The sequence below is a fragment of the Saccopteryx bilineata genome, chromosome 5 (assembly GCF_036850765.1).
Source record: "Saccopteryx bilineata isolate mSacBil1 chromosome 5, mSacBil1_pri_phased_curated, whole genome shotgun sequence".
NCBI lineage: Eukaryota > Metazoa > Chordata > Mammalia > Chiroptera > Emballonuridae > Saccopteryx > Saccopteryx bilineata.
Window position 1 is genome coordinate 77,329,833 of NC_089494.1, and position 17,105 is coordinate 77,346,937.

General features: G+C 42.9%; 1 protein-coding gene across 1 annotated transcript in view; it reads left to right on the top strand.

Annotated features, from left to right (window-relative positions):
- Nucleotides 1-276: 276 nt before the first annotated feature.
- PLA2R1 (phospholipase A2 receptor 1) overlaps nucleotides 277-17,105 on the top strand; it is a 131,931-nt gene continuing 115,102 nt past the window's right edge. The window contains 1 exon segment of the mRNA XM_066279856.1: nucleotides 277-651. Coding sequence (XP_066135953.1) covers nucleotides 549-651 — 103 coding nt within the window. The 5' untranslated portion in view covers nucleotides 277-548.

The following is a 17,105-nucleotide window of genomic DNA, read 5'->3' on the forward strand; positions in this document are numbered from 1 at the left end:
CGAGGAGGGGTCCAAAGCGCTCCCCAAGAGCCTGGGTTCACGGAACAGCTTGGTTTACTCTGAGCTGCCTGCTGCCAAACCCGCAGTGCTTACCAGAATCCGGATGGTTCGCAAACCCAGATACCAGACTTCCTGACCCAGGGATTCCCAACTCAGGGATTCCCAACTCACTCCTCCCCGAGGCTGGAAGCTGGAGGAGCGCGCACAGGGCAGCCTCACCCCACCCTCTCCCCGCCCCGAAGGCAGGCATTTCTGGGATGGGCAGATGGTCCCCCCTCCACCTCCTCCTCCGAGCCCGAGGGGGCAGGGCGGTGACAACCTCCGCGGTGTTCCCGTCTCCCCGCTCCGAGCCGAGCCCCGAGTGTTCGCACACTGTGGCGACAGGGGTGACAGAGTGGGTCTCGGCGGCTCAGGGGTGGCGAGACCCGTGGGAAGTGCGGGGCCCGGAGGGCGCTGGTTTCGGCCCGCCTCGCTGCTGGCCGGGCTCGGGGACCACGGGCTGGCCCCGGCCGGAGAGACCTGGGCGCCCCGCGGGGCCAGTGGCAGCGATGCTGCTGCTGTCCTCGCTGCTGCTGCTGCTGAGCGCGCCGCCGGGCTGTGCCGAGGGCGTGGCGGCGGGCCTCGCTCCCGAGTGGGTCCCGGAGAGGCAGGGTGAGTGTCCCCGGGCCGGAGGGACCAGCTGGCACTTCGGGGCTGAGGCGGTCAAGGAAGTGAAAAGGGCGAGACTGGGGGTTGGGGCAAGCGAGGACGGCTAGGCGCCCGAGTTGAGACGGTGGCCGCCTCTCTGCAGCCCTGAGAAAGCCCTGCACCCCTTTCTCGGGACCCTGCACCCCCACCCCGGCCCCGCATCCTTCAGGTTTCCGCGGCGCACAGGCAGCACTTGGGAGGTTGGGAGACGTTTCCAAACGTAAGCTTCTCAAGAGTTATTTGGGAGGAGCATCTCTCGGATAAATGATGGCAAAAAGATGTTCCATTTTGTCCCCCGCCCGCCCCCAAACAAGCGCTCTGGGTGTGCGCCACCACCTGTGGAGGGGCCCCAAGCGGGCCTCTCCTCTCCGCCTTTTCCGGGAAAGAAAACTTAATCTTCTCTATTAACGCCTCTCCGACCAGACGGGGGAGAGGCGCGCCTGTGGCCCTGATCAGCTGTGTGAACTGGAACACGCTGCTCTTTTTGCTCCTCAGTGTCTCTCGTTAAGAGAGATGGAGTCTGTGATATCCACGAGACCGCTGAGTATAACTGAGATCAGGCATGTGGCACCCCAGTCAGCGAGAATATCCCCCAACACGTGTGCACACAAGGGTCCATTCACCCAACATTTGTTGAGCACCCACTATACATAAAGTCCTTAAAGGGACGTGTAAAGAGACCTGCGGGGTGGTCACTTCAGTGAGTAGCTGCACGGACTGCCTCTGAGGCAGAGAAGACAGCACCCAGCAGTGGAGGTTCCTGAGGGAGGGCGCAGGGGAAGCTCAATCAACCGCAGCAGCCTGCCGCAGCCTCCCTCCTCTCTGCCTGTGGGGATGAGTTTGGAGAAGGGGTAAAACAGGGTGTCACCAGAGCTATGTTCATTTTGATTCCTCTCAACATATTGTGTATACTACATTTCTGAGGTATCTTTTCTGGACCGTTTTCTCTAGCACTCCCAGGAGGCTTTATCAGGGACAGGTGTAGTGGTTCTTACTCTAAAGTGGCCAAAGGTCGGAGGCCTCTTGCCTCCTTGGTCAGTTCAGTAACATTGCTCCTGTGGATGCAGCTCTAACCCTGTGGTGTGGCCCATCTCCATTGCGAGTTAACTGGGCAGTGCTTACATTTTAAAATGTGGACTTTGCCTGTGCACTAGGTATCAGAACAGGGCAGCTGCCGCCCATGGGACGGAGGCTGGACCCAGTCACACGAAGAAAGCACTGGCGATCCTCTGAGCTGGGTTAACAGGAATGGAATAATCCCTTCTATATGCAGCAGACCCAAATCCTGGCCTGGGTTAGTTTCTAATCAGTGCCTTCTCTTTAATACTCAAGGACACTCTGAAGCCAGAGCCATCTGCCACCACCTGTACTTCCCAGGTGACAGTCTGCATGTTTGAAGCATTTGACATAGTTGGCACAGAAAATCTTCAAACATGAAAATGCTGCTACTGATGTTCTAAAGAGCACAGAGAGCATGTGGCATTCAGTGTGCTGGTCCTCACACTGGCTCCCCTGCTTGACTCCAGTCATTCACGTCAGTGAAATTTCAAGTATAATCTAAACAAGTTTGAAATCAGGTTTTTCCTATTTATACAAACATGGAAAAAAGTAATCTTAACAGTGGAAGGGACCTGACATATTGCATACTCTACCCATCCATTCTTCAGATGTGGAAGCTGAGGTAGAGCTGTGTTTTGGGATGCTTCAGTTTACCGTTGTGTTCAATGACTTGCTTTTAGCCATGATTGGTATCCACAGAGTAACCAGGAAAAACTGTGCTCCTGTTTCAGTTTTCTATCCACTAATACGTGATATATAATAACATAAGACAGATTATACATGTAGTATTTTTTTATCTGAACTTTTTGATATGTATTATTCATTTTTCTGATATGTATTTAATTAAGCATCCCAACCCTGGGAGGCAGATAATTGATGGTATTGTGCTGACTTTTCAATCATTTATCAATTTAATATTCAAAAATCAGTAGGGGCCCTGGCTGGTTGGCTCAGTGGTAGAGCGTCGGCCTGGCATGCAGAAATCCCAGGTTCAATTCCCAGCCAGGGCACACAGGAGAAGCGCCCATCTGCTTCTCCACCCCTCCCCCTCTCCTTCCTCTCTGTCTCTCTCTTCTCCTCCTGCAGCTGAGGCTCCACTGGAGCAAAAATGGCCCGGGCGCTGGGGATGGCTCCTTGGCCTCTGCCCCAGGCACTAGAGTGGCTCTGGTCGCAACAGAGCGACGCCCCGGAGGGGCAGAGCATCACCCCCTGGTGGGCGTGCCGGGTGGATCCCGGTCGGGCGCATGCGGGAGTCTGTCTGTCTCTCCCCGTTTCCAGCTTCAGAAAAATACAGGAAAAAAAATCAGTAGGTACAGTGTTATATGGCAGTTAAATTCATGGACTCTGGGAGCCAGACTGCCTGGGTTCAAATCCTGGCTCCCCTGTTTACCAGCTGTGTGACCTTGGGCAAGTTTTTTAACCTCTCAGTTTCCTCATACATAAAAATGAACCTAATAATAATACTGATGTATTGTTCTTTTGTTTAGATATCACCATAACACCCTCTTCCTCTGGCCAGTCCAGACCATTCTGACAGGTTGACAGCCTGTAACAATTCTTCACTGCCTTGAGCCCAGCCTCAAACTTGGCGTGTCTGTACCAAGGGGTCTCACTGTAGCTCTGGAATCAGAGCCTTTCTTCTACCCAAGTGCCGAAACTGGATAACTTGACTTCCGCAAGTACGCCAGACACTGGGAAGGCAGTGGAGACAATTAGAAGGAAACGGCATCCTGGGGAAGGCGAGCACAGTCTCTGGGAAGGCTGCTAGAGGAAATGAGTTGGGGGGCAAGTAAAAGGATTGTGATACCATATTGAAGGCTGAAAATAATATGTGAATTGGCTTCAACCAACACAGTAGAGTTTTGTCTCCCATGGCTATATCATCTATTGGGGCTGGTCATGGTAGGCTGTTCTGAATGACCAATGGCCAAGGCACATAAAGTGCTGATGAGCATGAGGCCTAAGTGTTTGACCATGGAGCCCTACGTGGAGAGAAGACAGAAAGCTAGGTGGAGAGGGTGGGGGTGTCTCTTGACATTCTGTGCCCACCGGAAGACGGATGAGGGGCCGGAGGCCTCAGCTGTCTGTTCACTGTCTGTCAGGTGCTGTTTGCCTTATCTCCCTGTCTTGATTTAGGTGCACCCAAAAGCAATCACCAAAACATGTTTATTTAGATGCAAGTTTATTTGGGGGGTGATTCTAGAAGGCACAGTGAAGGAGAGAGGAAACAAGACAGGGAAGAGACCGAGGAAAGCCATTCTAGGCAACTGGGGCTCAATTTTTTTTTTTTTTTTTTTTTTTACACAGAGATAGAGAGAGAGTCAGAAGGAGAGATAGACAGGGACAGACAGACTGGAACGGAGAGATGAGAAGCATCAATCATCAGTTTTTCATTGCGACACCTTAGTTGTTCATTGATTGCTTTCTCACATGTGCCTTGACCATGGGGCTACAGCAGACTAAGTAACCCCTTGCTCAAGCCAGCAACCTTGGGTTCAAGCTGGTGAGCTTTGCTCAAACCAGATGAGCCTGCGCTCAAGCTGGAGACCTCAGGGTCTCGGAACTTGGGTCCTCTGCATCCCAGTCCGACACTTTATCCACTGCACCACCGCCTGGTCAGGCTGGGGCTCAATTTCACAAAGGTCTTTCTGAGAGACCTGCTGATGGATAGGAAAAGCACAGGCATTCATCTACCACCCCATGGGGCACTGATGGAGGGCCCCTCCTGGGGCACTAAGCTGGTGTTCTGGACCGCCTGGAGCTCTGTCAGGCAGGAAGACACAGAAAGCGGGTCAGAGTAAATGAGAATGGTACCAGGTGAGTGGCCTCCAGGGTGGGCAGTGAGGATACAGAACCAGCAGAATCGTCTACTCACCCACAGATAGGAGAGATAAAATATCAGCAGGAGTAAGATACTGTTCCCAAGAGACTGAGATTCCAGAGACAGATACTGAAACACAAACAATTTTGAAACAGTACAGTAGGTGTTCTGAGAATAAGGAATGAGCAAAGTGCTGAAGGGATGCAGAGGAGGGACTGGCCTGAGCATCTGGGGACTCACAATAGGACGTTTGTTTCCCTGAGGGATAAGTCAGTAGTTGCCACATGGGACAAAGGAGCTAGAACATTCCTGGAAAAGGGGTGCGTGTGCAAAGGTGCAGAATCCTGTGTTGGGCAACAGTAGTTCAGTGAGCGGAAAGTTCTAGTCTGGGCTCTTTGGGTTGGAGGAAAGTGGGTCCTAGAGGTCACACAGGCAATGTAGGGTTGGATGTAAGGGTACCAGGTCTCAGAGGGGCCCAAGGACAGGTTCTCCTGTGCAACCAGACCTGCTGGGAGCCAAGAACACGCCACTCAAATGAAACAACTACTTCCTCTCTCTCCCTCCCGCCTCTCGCTCTCTCTCTCTCCCTCTCACTCTCCTTCATTTCCTAGGAGAAGAATCCAGCCACACTGGTCACAGTAGGCTGACCAGTCCCTGTGCTCTGCCCTGGAATCAGAGGTCTTCCCGTGGCTGGTAGGCCATGGTGAGGGTGTGAGACGTACAGTGATGCTGCCCCACTAGGTCCTGTGGCTGATTAGACCCCCAGAATAGGGGGGTCAGGACAAAAAGCTGTGACAAGTCTACATTTGGAAGCATGCAAGAGATAAGGACTGAGGAGTTTGGTTAGAAGCACTATGCTTAATGCGGGGGGAGGGGGATCTGACTGGGTGATGGTACTGCTGAAAAGGGTGTTGTATGTAAGTTTGGACAAAGGGGAACCAGGTCACACTTTCAAGTGTGAATGCCATAGTCAGTTTGGGATTTGAAAAGGGTAATTCTGAAGGGCAGCGAGAGACCATCTGGAAGGTTAAAGCAATTGCTCATGAAGAAAGACACTGATGACCCAAGCTAAAAATTCAGTCCCAATAGAAAGTTTGTATTCAGAAATATGGGGTAAAGAGGAAGAAAGTAAGTAATAATGGATTTAGTGAAAGTTAGGAGATAGGAGAAATGGCAGAGTCAGAGAGGTAGGTTACACAATGGAAATAATGAGCTGTAGAGGTGATCATTCTCAGAAGTGACCAGATCCAAGGAGTGGCTGTAGAAATGGTCACTAAGGTGGAGAACAGGTGAAGCAAGATGCTTGGAGCAGAAGAGGCTGAGGAGCCAAGTGTCTGGAACAGTACCGACATACATGTCTAAACAAAGTTTTGTCAAAAAACGTCCTTACTTAATATGATGTGCTGCTACCTTTCCACTGTCTTCCATTCTATTTTGTTTTGTAGTGCTGGTCATTAAACCGATCTCATGACTCATTAAATGGTCCACAGCCTGTGGTGGGGAAAATACCAGGACACAGTGCTGGGTCATTTGTGTGCTGTGGAGTGGGGAGGACAGCGAGGAGTCTGCTGGAAACATGTAGTGAATGTGAGGAAGAGTTCAGGGTGGTGCCACCTGGGCGTAGTTTCTGAAGGAGGGTGATGAGAGCCACTACCCCAAGGCAGTGGTGTCAGAGAGAGGGACAGACAGACAGAAAGGGAGAGAGATGAGAAGCATCAATTCTTCATTGCAGCACCTTAGTTGTTCAATGATTGCTTTCTCATATGTGCCTTGACCGGGGGGGGGGGGGGTACAGCAGAACGAGTGACCCCTTGCTCAAACCAGCCACCTGAGCCTTGCTCAGACCAGATGAGCCCGCGCTCTAGCTGGTGACCTCGGGGTCTCAAACCTGGGTCCTCCACATCCCAGTTTGATGCTCTATCCACTGCACCACTGCCTGGTCAGGTGAAAAGGGCCAATCTTGACTGCTTCTAATAGTATTTAAGTTTTGGCAAGTTGTTACTATGTGCCCCTTTACCTACATTAACACATTGAGTCCTCATGAAAATCAGGTAGGCACTATTAATACATACCATTCTTTTACAGATCAAGAAAGGTTAAGTAACTTGAGCTTAGAAGGGATTTGGACCAGGCGTTTTACCACTAATGCAAAGAACCCCTGGATAGCCTTGTGACTCCATTAAATAGTTCATTCTGTGTCCTGTTGTGTGAGGGAGTGTGTGATTTTATTTTATGGCAAGAAAAACAGGAGGCAAGCCTCTTACTCTCTGCAACTCTTCTCCAAACCAGTACTTCCCACATGTAGGAGTGAATATTTCATAAAGCAGACATGTGCAAAGCTATTGACTGGTTTTTTCTTTTTCTAAGTAATACCTAAACTCTAGAGATGTGGAATTTAAGTAAAAGCATATCAGATACTGGTTTCACTGCCCTTCCTGGCCATGAATCACTCAGTCATCTGTTTCTCCCATCTTTGTTGGTCGTTTCTCAGAATCCCTCCTACTTCATACACATCTCATCTCAGCAACTCTGACTGGCTCCTTTCCTCGGAGGTTTTGAGAGTCATCTTGGACTTCCAGTTTTCCTAGTTGTTTTTACTCTTTCTCATTGAGCTCCTGACCTCTTTCCCTATTGTTGGTTGTCGCAGTAACCGATACCCCACGATGGGGATTCCAAGTCAGTGACCAGAAAGGGTGAGCCACAGAGAGCTCAGTTGCCCCCGCAGCTCCCCTTCCTTGACCTAACAATTCGCTTATTTATAATCAGGTTTTCTGAAGAAATGATTTCTTTGTTTGCCACTTCTGAACTCATCCCTATGTAATGAATCCTCACATAATCTATCAAAGTAATATACTGGAGACATTTATAGACCAAAGCCTCCTAAACGGCTTTGAGGAAATGTCCTAATATAAACCTGGTGACATAAATTATAATGTTTAATTGATCAAAGTGTAAAGAAATACTACAGTTCATAAAAGAGACAAACAAAACAACACCTTATAAACACTATGTTCAGTCCCTTAGAGAATAATATTTATATAAAGCCACTCAAGAAAAATGGAGGAACATTATTAGAATTTCTATAAATTAGGTTCTAATGAAACAGAGCTAAACGGAACAGCAAGACGTCTCCACTTTCTTGTGTCCCCAGGACTTGTTAATTATGATCCGTTCCAGACTATGCAGTTCCAAAGAAATATGCTAATAGAAATTTTTACTATTTCAGGTTTTGGGCATTCTGTTCTTGAGAACTTTCTTTTCTTAAAAATATATTTTGTGTTAGTTCTAGGTGTCTAGCACAGTGCTTAGACAATTATATACTTTACCAAGTGTTCCCCCTGATATTGCCAGGACCCTCATAGTTATTACAGTTATTATAATATTGATTGCATTCCCTTCCCTATACTGTAGCCTACATCCCTGTGACTATTCTGTAACTACCAACTGGTACTTTCTAATCCCGTCATCATTTTCACCCATCCCCCCGCAACTCCCCTCCCATCTGGCAACTATCAGTCTAGTCTCTGTACCTGTAAGTCTGAGAACTTTCCATTTCAATTATAAAAATATAAACAGAAAATTCTAGGTGATTGTCTAACTATAATCATTGTCATAGTTTTCTACTATTTTACATTACCCATGTTCAAAGTTAAGATTTGCTTTTCTCTTGTTAACATTTATAAAGTGGGCATAGAGACTGAGGTAATCATTATCAGGATCCAGTGAGGCCAGCACTAATTTTAAACCCATTGTGCAGATGGAGAAACTGAGGCAGATACTCTTCACCTTCAAGTGACTCTACTCTAAAAGAAATGCTCGCCTGACCTGTGGTGGCGCAGTGGGTAAAGCGTCAACCTGGAAATGCTGAGGTTGCTGGTTCAAAGCCCTGGGCTTGCCTGGTCAAGGCACATATGGGAGTTGATGCTTCCAGCTCCTCCCCCCTTCTCTCTCTCTGTCTCTCTCTCCTCTCTAAAAATGAATAAATAAAAAATAAATAAAAGAAATGCTCTGCAGTTTTCCACAGTCTTTTTCCTATTGGGTTAGTCGTGCATAAATAAGAACAGGGAAGGCTTTATGGGCATGTGCCCCAAGCAGTCTCATAGGGTCCCATACTCAGAAGGGACTCAAATCAGTTGTGGGATTCAAATAATTTAACAACCAGTTCTCTGTCCTAATGACCATTTTAAGTACAAAAAATATATATATAGTGAAAGGTGGTTTATTATTTCATGTATTTAATACTTAAATAAGAACAATAAAAGAGGTACACAAAACTATAATAAATTATAAGAGTTTTAAAATATTAAATAATACCTGACAAAAAACAATAAAACTATTATTTAGGATTGACAAAAAACAATAAAACTGTTATTTAAGATTGACAAAAAAAATAAAACTGCTATTTAGGATATTCCCATATTTTTTCTTGATTGGCATCCCCACCTGCCATTGTTTTCACCTATGGACAGAATGAAGATTACTACGAGCGCTTAGAATATGCTGTTGCACAGATGACCATTAAAAAAGAGTATAAGGAAGGTAAATTTGTGACTTCCACATTGGGTAGATGCCCAGGCACCCACCTGAGCAAGAACCCTGATTCCAAGTGCCATTTTAACAACTGGTTCACCAAACTCAACAAAAATTAGGTATTGGTTCTACCAAACCAGTGCGAAATGTCTGAATCCCACCACTGGATTCTTTTTTTTTTAATTTAAATATACAAATCCTTGTGTCGAGGGCTGACTCTCAATAGATCGCAGCGAGGGAGCTGCCCTGCTACGTATGAAACCCCGCCACCACTGGATTTAATGCTCTGTGGTTTGGGGTCTTGAAATTCTTAAACATTTTTATCTTTGAGTTTGTGCTTTGGGCATGAAGTCCCCTGGAACCACGGAGCATGAGCCAGGGGCTTAGAGCTGCACTCCAAGTCATCGTGTCACCTCCCTACTTCCCCAAGGGTTTTCAGCTTCCCCCTTTATACTCCTGTCTGCCACCCACATGGCCACCAGGTTGCATTGGGGCTGGGGGCCTAGAGGCCCTGGGCCTGGGAGCGGATAGCCAGTGGCATCTCGGGAGAGAGCAAGGCAGTGGCTGTCCCCACTAGGTTAGCAGCACCTGTGTGTTCCACGGGGACTGAGTGGAATCCTACCACCTATTCCTATCCAGCTACTAATTGTGTTCCCAGCTCTTCCTGGCATGGAAATTGCAATCACTCATGGGCCCATGGGGAGTGAGCCCATGAGTGACTCAACTTTCCTGCCCCAGCCAGGGCCCTGACTTTCACTATACTCTGGACCCTGCACGTTAGGTAGCCAGCCTCAGTAAGATGCATGGTGACAGTTATGGGTTAAATTGTATTCCCCTCAAAAGTTCTATGATGAAGTTCTAACTCCTCAATACCTCATAATGAGACCTTATTTGGAGATAGGGTCTTTACAGAGGTAATCAAATTACAATAAGGTGATTAAAGTGGGCCCTAATTTAGTAAGACTGATGTCCTCATAAGAAGAGGAAATTTTGATACAGAAATATGCATAGAGAGTAGGTGATATAAAGAAACACAGGGAGAAGTAGCTATCTATAAGCCAGAAAGGGAGGCCTGGAACAGACCCTTCCCTCATAGGCCTCAGAAGGAGCCAACACTGCTAGCACCTTGACTTGCAGTCTCCAGATCTATGAGACAATTGTTGCTGTTGCTTAAGCCTGTGGTTTTCAGCTGAGGAAACCACTGGTTTAATCCACTCATTTACTTGGTTATGGCGGTCTGTGCAAATGAAACAGGGGCTAGCAATCTATTTACCATTAAAATATGGTTTTCTTTTTTTTTTTTTTTTTTTTTTTTTTTTTTTTTTATATAATTTTATTTTTTTAATGGGGTGACATCAATAAATCAGGATACATATATTCAAAGATAACAAGTCCAGGTTATCTTGTCGTTCAATTATGTTGCATACCCACCACCCAAAGTCAGATTGTCCTCTGTCACCTTCTATCTTGTTTTCTTTGTGCCCCTCCCACCCCCTATCCCTCTCCCATTCCCCCCTCCCCCCCCGTAACCACCACACTCTTATCAATGTCTCTTAGTTTCAGTATTATGTCCCACCTACGTATGGAATAATACAGTTCCTGTTTTTTTCTGATTTACTTATTTCGCTTCGTATCATGTTATCAAGATCCCACCATTTTGCTGTAAATGTTCCGATGTCATCATTTCTTATGGCTGAGTAGTATTCCATAGTGTATATGTGCCACATCTTCTTTATCCAGTCATCTATTGATGGGCTTTTTGGTTGTTTCCATGTCCTGGCCACTGTGAACAATGCTGCAATAAACATGGGGCTGCATGTGTCTTTACGTATCAATGTTTCTGAGTTTTGGGGATATATACCCAGTAGAGGGATTGCTGGGTCATAAGGTAGTTCTATTTTCAGTTTTTTGAGGAACCACCATACTTTCTTCCATAATGGTTGTACTACTTTACATTCCCACCAACAGTGTATGAGGGTTCCTTTTTCTCCACAGCCTCTCCAACATTTGCTATTACCTGACTTGCTAATAACAGCTAATCGAACAGGTGTGAGGTGGTATCTCATTGCCGTTTTGATTTGCATTTCTCTAATAGCTAAAGAAGATGAGCATCTTTTCATATATCTGTTGGCCATTTGTATTTCTTCCTGGGAGAAGTGTCTATTCATATCCTCTTCCCATTTTTTTATTGGATTGTTTGTTTGTTTGTTGTTGAGTTTTATGAGTTCTTTGTATATTTTGGATATTAGGCCCTTATCTGAGCTGTTGTTTGAAAATATCATTTCCCATTTAGTTGGCTTTCTGTTTATTTTGTTATCAGTTTCCCTTGCTGAGCAAAAACTTCTTAGTCTGATGTAGTCCCATTCATTAATTTTTGCCTTCACTTCTCTTGCCATTGGAGTCAAATTCATAAAATGCTCTTTAAAACCCAGGTCCATGAGTTGAGTACCTATGTCTTCTTCTATGTACTTAATTGTTTCAGGTCTTATGTTTAGATCTTTGATCCATTTTGAGTTAATTTTTGTACAGGGGGAGAGACTGTAGTCCAGTTTCATTCTTTTGCATGTGGCTTTCCAGTTTTCCCAGCACCATTTATTGAAGAGGCTTTCTTTTCTCCATTGTGTGTTGTTGGCCCCTTTATCAAAAATTATTTGACTATATATATGTGGTTTTATTTCTGGACTTTCTATTCTGTTCCATTGGTCTGAGTGTCTATTTTTCTGCCAATACCATGCTGTTTTGATTGTCGTGGCCCTATAATAGAGTTTGAAGTCAGGTATTGTTATGCCCCCAGCTTCATTCTTTTTCTTTAGGATTGCTTTGGCTATTCGGGGTTTTTTATAGTTCCATATAAATCTGATGATTTTTTGCTCTATTTCTTTAAAAAATGTCATTGGAATTTTGATGGGAATTGCATTAAATTTGTATATTGCTTTGGGTAATATAGCCATCTTGATTATATTTATTCTTCCTAGCCAAGAACAAGGTATATTCTTCCATCTCATTATATCTTTTTCGATTTCCCTTAACAATGGTTTATAGTTTTCATTATATAAGTCCTTTACATTCTTTGTTATGTTTATTCCTAAGTATTTTATTTTTTTTGTTGCAATCGTGAAGGGGATTATTCTTTTGAGTTCCTTCTCAGTTGTTTCATTGTTGGCATATAGAAAGGCTATTGACTTCTGTATGTTAATTTTGTATCCTGCGACCTTACTGTATTGGCTTATTGTTTCTAGTAGTCTTTTTGTGGATTCTTTGGGGTTTTCGATGTATAGGATCATATCATCTGCAAAAAGTGATACCTTTACTTCTTCTTTTCCGATATGGATGCCTTTTATTTCTTTGTCTTGTCTGATTGCTCTGGCTAGAACCTCTAGTACCACATTAAATAAGAGTGGAGAGAGTGGACAACCCTGTCTTGTTCCTGATTTAAGGGGGAAAGCCTTCAGTTTAGTGCCATTTAATATGATGTTAGCTGATGGTTTATCATATATGGCCTTTATCATGTTGAGATATTTTCCTTCTATACCCATTTTGTTGAGAGTCTTAAACATAAAATTGTGTTGTATTTTATCGAAAGCCTTTTCTGCGTCTATTGATAAGATCATGTGGTTTTTGTTCTTTGTTTTGTTGATATGGTGTATTACATTAACCGTTTTACGTATGTTGAACCATCCTTGAGATTCTGGGATGAATCCCACTTGATCATGATGTATTATTTTTTTAATATGTTGTTGTATTCGATTTGCTAGTATTTTGTTTAGTATTTTAGCATCTGTATTCATTAGAGATATTGGTCTGTAGTTTTCTTTTTTTGTGCCATCCTTGCCTGGTTTTGGTATGAGGGTTATGTTGGCCTCATAAAATGTGTTTGGAAGTATTGCTTCTTCTTCAATTTTTTGGAAGACTTTGAGTAGAATAGGAACCAAGTCTTCTTTGAATGTTTGATAAAATTCGCTGGTATAGCCGTCAGGGCCTGGACTTTTATTTTTGGGGAGGTTTTTAATGGTTTTTTCTATTTCTTCTCTACTGATAGGTCTGTTTAGGCTTTCTGCTTCTTCTTGACTCAGTCTAGGAAGGTTGTATTTTTCTAGGAATTTATCCATTTCTTCTAGGTTGTTGAATTTAGTGGCATAAAGTTTTTCATAGTATTCTACAATAATTCTTTGTATATCTACGGTGTCCGTGGTGATTTCTCCTCTTTCATTTTGTATTTTGTTTATATGAGTTCTTTCTCTTTTTTCCTTGGTAAGTCTTGCCAAGGGTTTGTCAATTTTGTTGATCTTTTCAAAGAACCAGCTCCTTGTTCTATTAATTTTTTCTATAGTTTTTCTGTTCTCTAATTCATTTATTTCTGCTCTGATTTTTATTATCTCCTTTCTTCGGCTGGTTTTGGGTTGTCTTTGTTCTTCTTTTTCTAGTTCCTTAAGGTGGGAAGTTAAGTGGTTCACTTGGGCTCTCTCTTGTTTGTTCATATATGCCTGAAGCGATATGAACTTCCCTCTTATCACTGCTTTTGCTGCATCCCATAGATTCTGATATGTCGTATTGTCATTTTCATTAGTCTGTATATATCTTTTGATCTCTGCACTTATTTCTTCTTTGACCCATTCATTTTTTAAAAGTATGTTGTTTAGTTTCCACATTTTTGTGGGATTTTTTTCCTCTTTTTTGCAGTTGAATTCTAGTTTCAAGGCTTTATGAGCAGAAAATATGCTTGGTACAACTTCAATTTTTCTGAATTTGCTGATATTGTTTTTGTGGCCCAACATATGGTCAATTCTTGAGAATGATCCATGTACACTGGAGAAAAATGTATACTCAGTCACTTTGGGATGAAATGTCCTGTAGATGTCTATCATATCCAGGTGCTCTAGTGTTTTGTTTAAGGCCACTATGTCTTTGTTGATTCTCTGTTTGGATGACCGATCTAGAGCTGTCAGCGGTGTATTGAGGTCTCCAAGTATGATTGTATTTTTGTCAGTTTTTGCTTTAAGATCAATAAGTAGCTGTCTTATATATTTTGGTGCTCCTTGGTTTGGTGCATATATATTAAGAATTGTTATGTCTTCTTGATTCAGTGTCCCCTTAGCCATTATGAAATGTCCATTTTTGTCTCTAAGTACTTTTCCTGTCTTGTAGTCAGCATTATCCGATATGAGTATTGCTACACCTGCTTTTTTTTGGATGTTATTTGCTTGGAGTATTGTTTTCCAGCCTTTCACTTTGAATTTGTTTTTATCCTTGTTACTTAGATGAGTTTCCTGTAGGCAGCATACAGTTGGATTTTCTTTTTTAATCCATTCTGCTACTCTGTGCCTTTTTATTGGTGAGTTTAATCCATTTACATTTAGTGTAATTATTGATACTTGTGAGTTCCCTATTGCCATTTTATATCTTGCTTTATGTTAGTTTTGTGTCTTGTTTGATCCTTCTCTTTCGTTTTTCTATCTTTTGTTTTTATTTGGTTGTATTCCATACATCTTTCCTCTGTTGCTATCTTTTTTATCTCATGTGCTTCTGTGGTGGTTTTTTCAATGGTGGTTACCTTTGAGTAATGAAAAGGGTCCCTACCCTGTTCATTGTAGCGAACTATTTTGTGAGTACTTTTGCACTCCATCGTCCTTTGCTACTGTTAATCTCCGTCTTCTCCCCCTCTTTCTTTTTGTTGTTGTCACAGTTTAAATTTGGTTTTATTGTGTTCTTCTTGGAGCTTTTACTTGTGGCTCTGTTTTTTTTTGTTCTTTGTATCTGATTGGAGAACCCCCTTTAGTAATTCCTGGAGTGGGGGTTTTCTGATGATAAATTCCCTCATCTTTTCTGTATCTGTGAATGTTTTTATTTCTCCTTCGTATTTGAAGGATAGCTTTGATGGGTATAGTATTCGTGGCTGAAAGTTCCTCTCTTTCAGGACTTTAAATATTGGGGTCCACTCTCTTCTAGCTTGTAGAGTTTCTGCTGAGAAATCTGATGATAATCTAATGGGCCTTCCTTTATATGTTGTATTCTTCTTTTCCCTGGCTGCCTTGAGAATTTTTTCTTTGCTGTTGGTTTGTGTCAATTTCATTATGATATGCCTTGGAGTAGGTTTGTTGGGGTTAAGAAAACTTGGAGTTCTGTTTGCTTCTTGAACTTGAGGCTTTAGTTCTTTCCACAGGCTTGGGAAGTTCTCATCAATTATTTGTTTAAGTATGTTCTCCATTCCATTTTCTCTCTCTTCTCCCTCTGATATACCTATTATTCTTATGTTATTCTTTTTGATGGAGTCAGATAATTCTTGTAGGGCTATCTCATTTTTTTTAATTTTTGAGTCTCTTTCTTCTTCTCTCTGTTGTGCCTCAAGTTGCTTGTCTTCTATTTCACTAATCCTCTCTTCTATCTGACCTGTTCTATTAGCTAAGCTTGTTACTTCGTTTTTCAGCTCGTTAATTGAGTTTTTCATCTCTGTTTGATTTGTTTTTATAGTTTCAATTTCCTTGGACATATATTCTTTGTGTTCATGGAGTTGTTTTCTGAGCTCCCTATATTGCCTTTCTGTGTTTTCTTGTATATCTCGGAGGATTTTTAGGATTTCTATCTTGAATTCTCTGTCATTTAGCTCCAAGGTTTCCAATATATTAAATTTTTTCTCCATAGATTTTTCCTCATCTAGCTGTGTTACCTCTCTTTCTTTTGTATCCATGATATTCGATTTTCTCTTCCTTAATGGCATCTGAGGGTGGTTTTGTTGATAGTATTAATGAGATTTAATAAAGAATAAAAAGTTAAAAAAAATAAAAAAATAACAAATCGAAAAGAGTTGTTTTTTTTAAAAAAAATTAATAATGAAATAAAGAAAAATAAAATAAAATAAAAATTTTTAAAAAAAGAAAATTATTCCCCCCCTCTTTTTTTTCCTCTCCTCTCCTCTCCCCTCTTTCTTGAGAAAATCTTGTGGTGGACTGTGAGTTATAACAAACAATGCCTGTGATGGAGGGCCTGAATTGGGGAAAAGTAATAAAGGGGCAAAAAAGAGAGAAAGAAAAAAAAAAAAGGAAAAAAGAAAAAAAAAAGAGCGTATGGACCCACAAAAAGCAAATAAGGAAAAAATTTGGGTCAAGAATAAAATGATTTGCTTTTAGGTGTTGGTTTTCTAAGAGTTATGATGAGAGGAATAAGAGGAAAATGGAAAAATGGGGGGACAAATTAAAAACTTACTATTGTATTTAGTGGAACAAGAACTAGATAATATGGAGAGCCAGGGATGGGAGCACTGCTAGTGAGTTAAAAAGGTGAAGTAAAACCCCCCAAAATGCCACAAACATAGGTTTGAGTCCCAGATAAGATAATTTGTTTGTTATTGAGGTTTGAATGAGAGGAGATGTAACGGAGAAAGGAAGAAACTAATATAGAGGGAGAAAAGAAAGAGAGAGAGAGAAAAAAAGAGGGAACCACTAAAAGAAGAAAAAAGAAAGGAGAGAGAGAGAGAGAGTTAAGGGTTTTGGAGTGCAACCCTCATAGAGAGAAAGGAAGAGAAGAGAAATGATAATGGGAGATGTAACACTTATGGGTAGTGTAGTTCAAGGAGAGGAGAGAGTAAGACCGGTAGAGAGTTAATCGGCCAAATTGGAGGAGGAAAAAAAAAGTCTCAAGAATGAAGATAAGAGAAACAAACGAACAAATATAATAAAATGGGATAGGTTATAAAGTCTGTAGATTATTCTTGATTTTGAGAGGTTATCTTCTTGCTTTTTCTTTTCTCTCCCTCTTCCTGGTTGGTGACTCTGTACCCCGGGTTCTGCCCCTTTGGCACGCTCAGGTAGAGGTTTGCAGTTGATAAGTCTCTATGGCAATGTCATGTATTGTGCTTTATTCTCGTTGGGAGTTGAGGCTCATTAGCATTTATAGGCTCCGACAGTGAGAGAGTCCGTGTTCCTGGAGCCTTTCTCCTAGTCTTTCCTTCCTCAATTAGTAGCCTGATAGTCCAGGTATGGGGTTGCTGCTGCCTCTGCCTGGATAGTAAGAG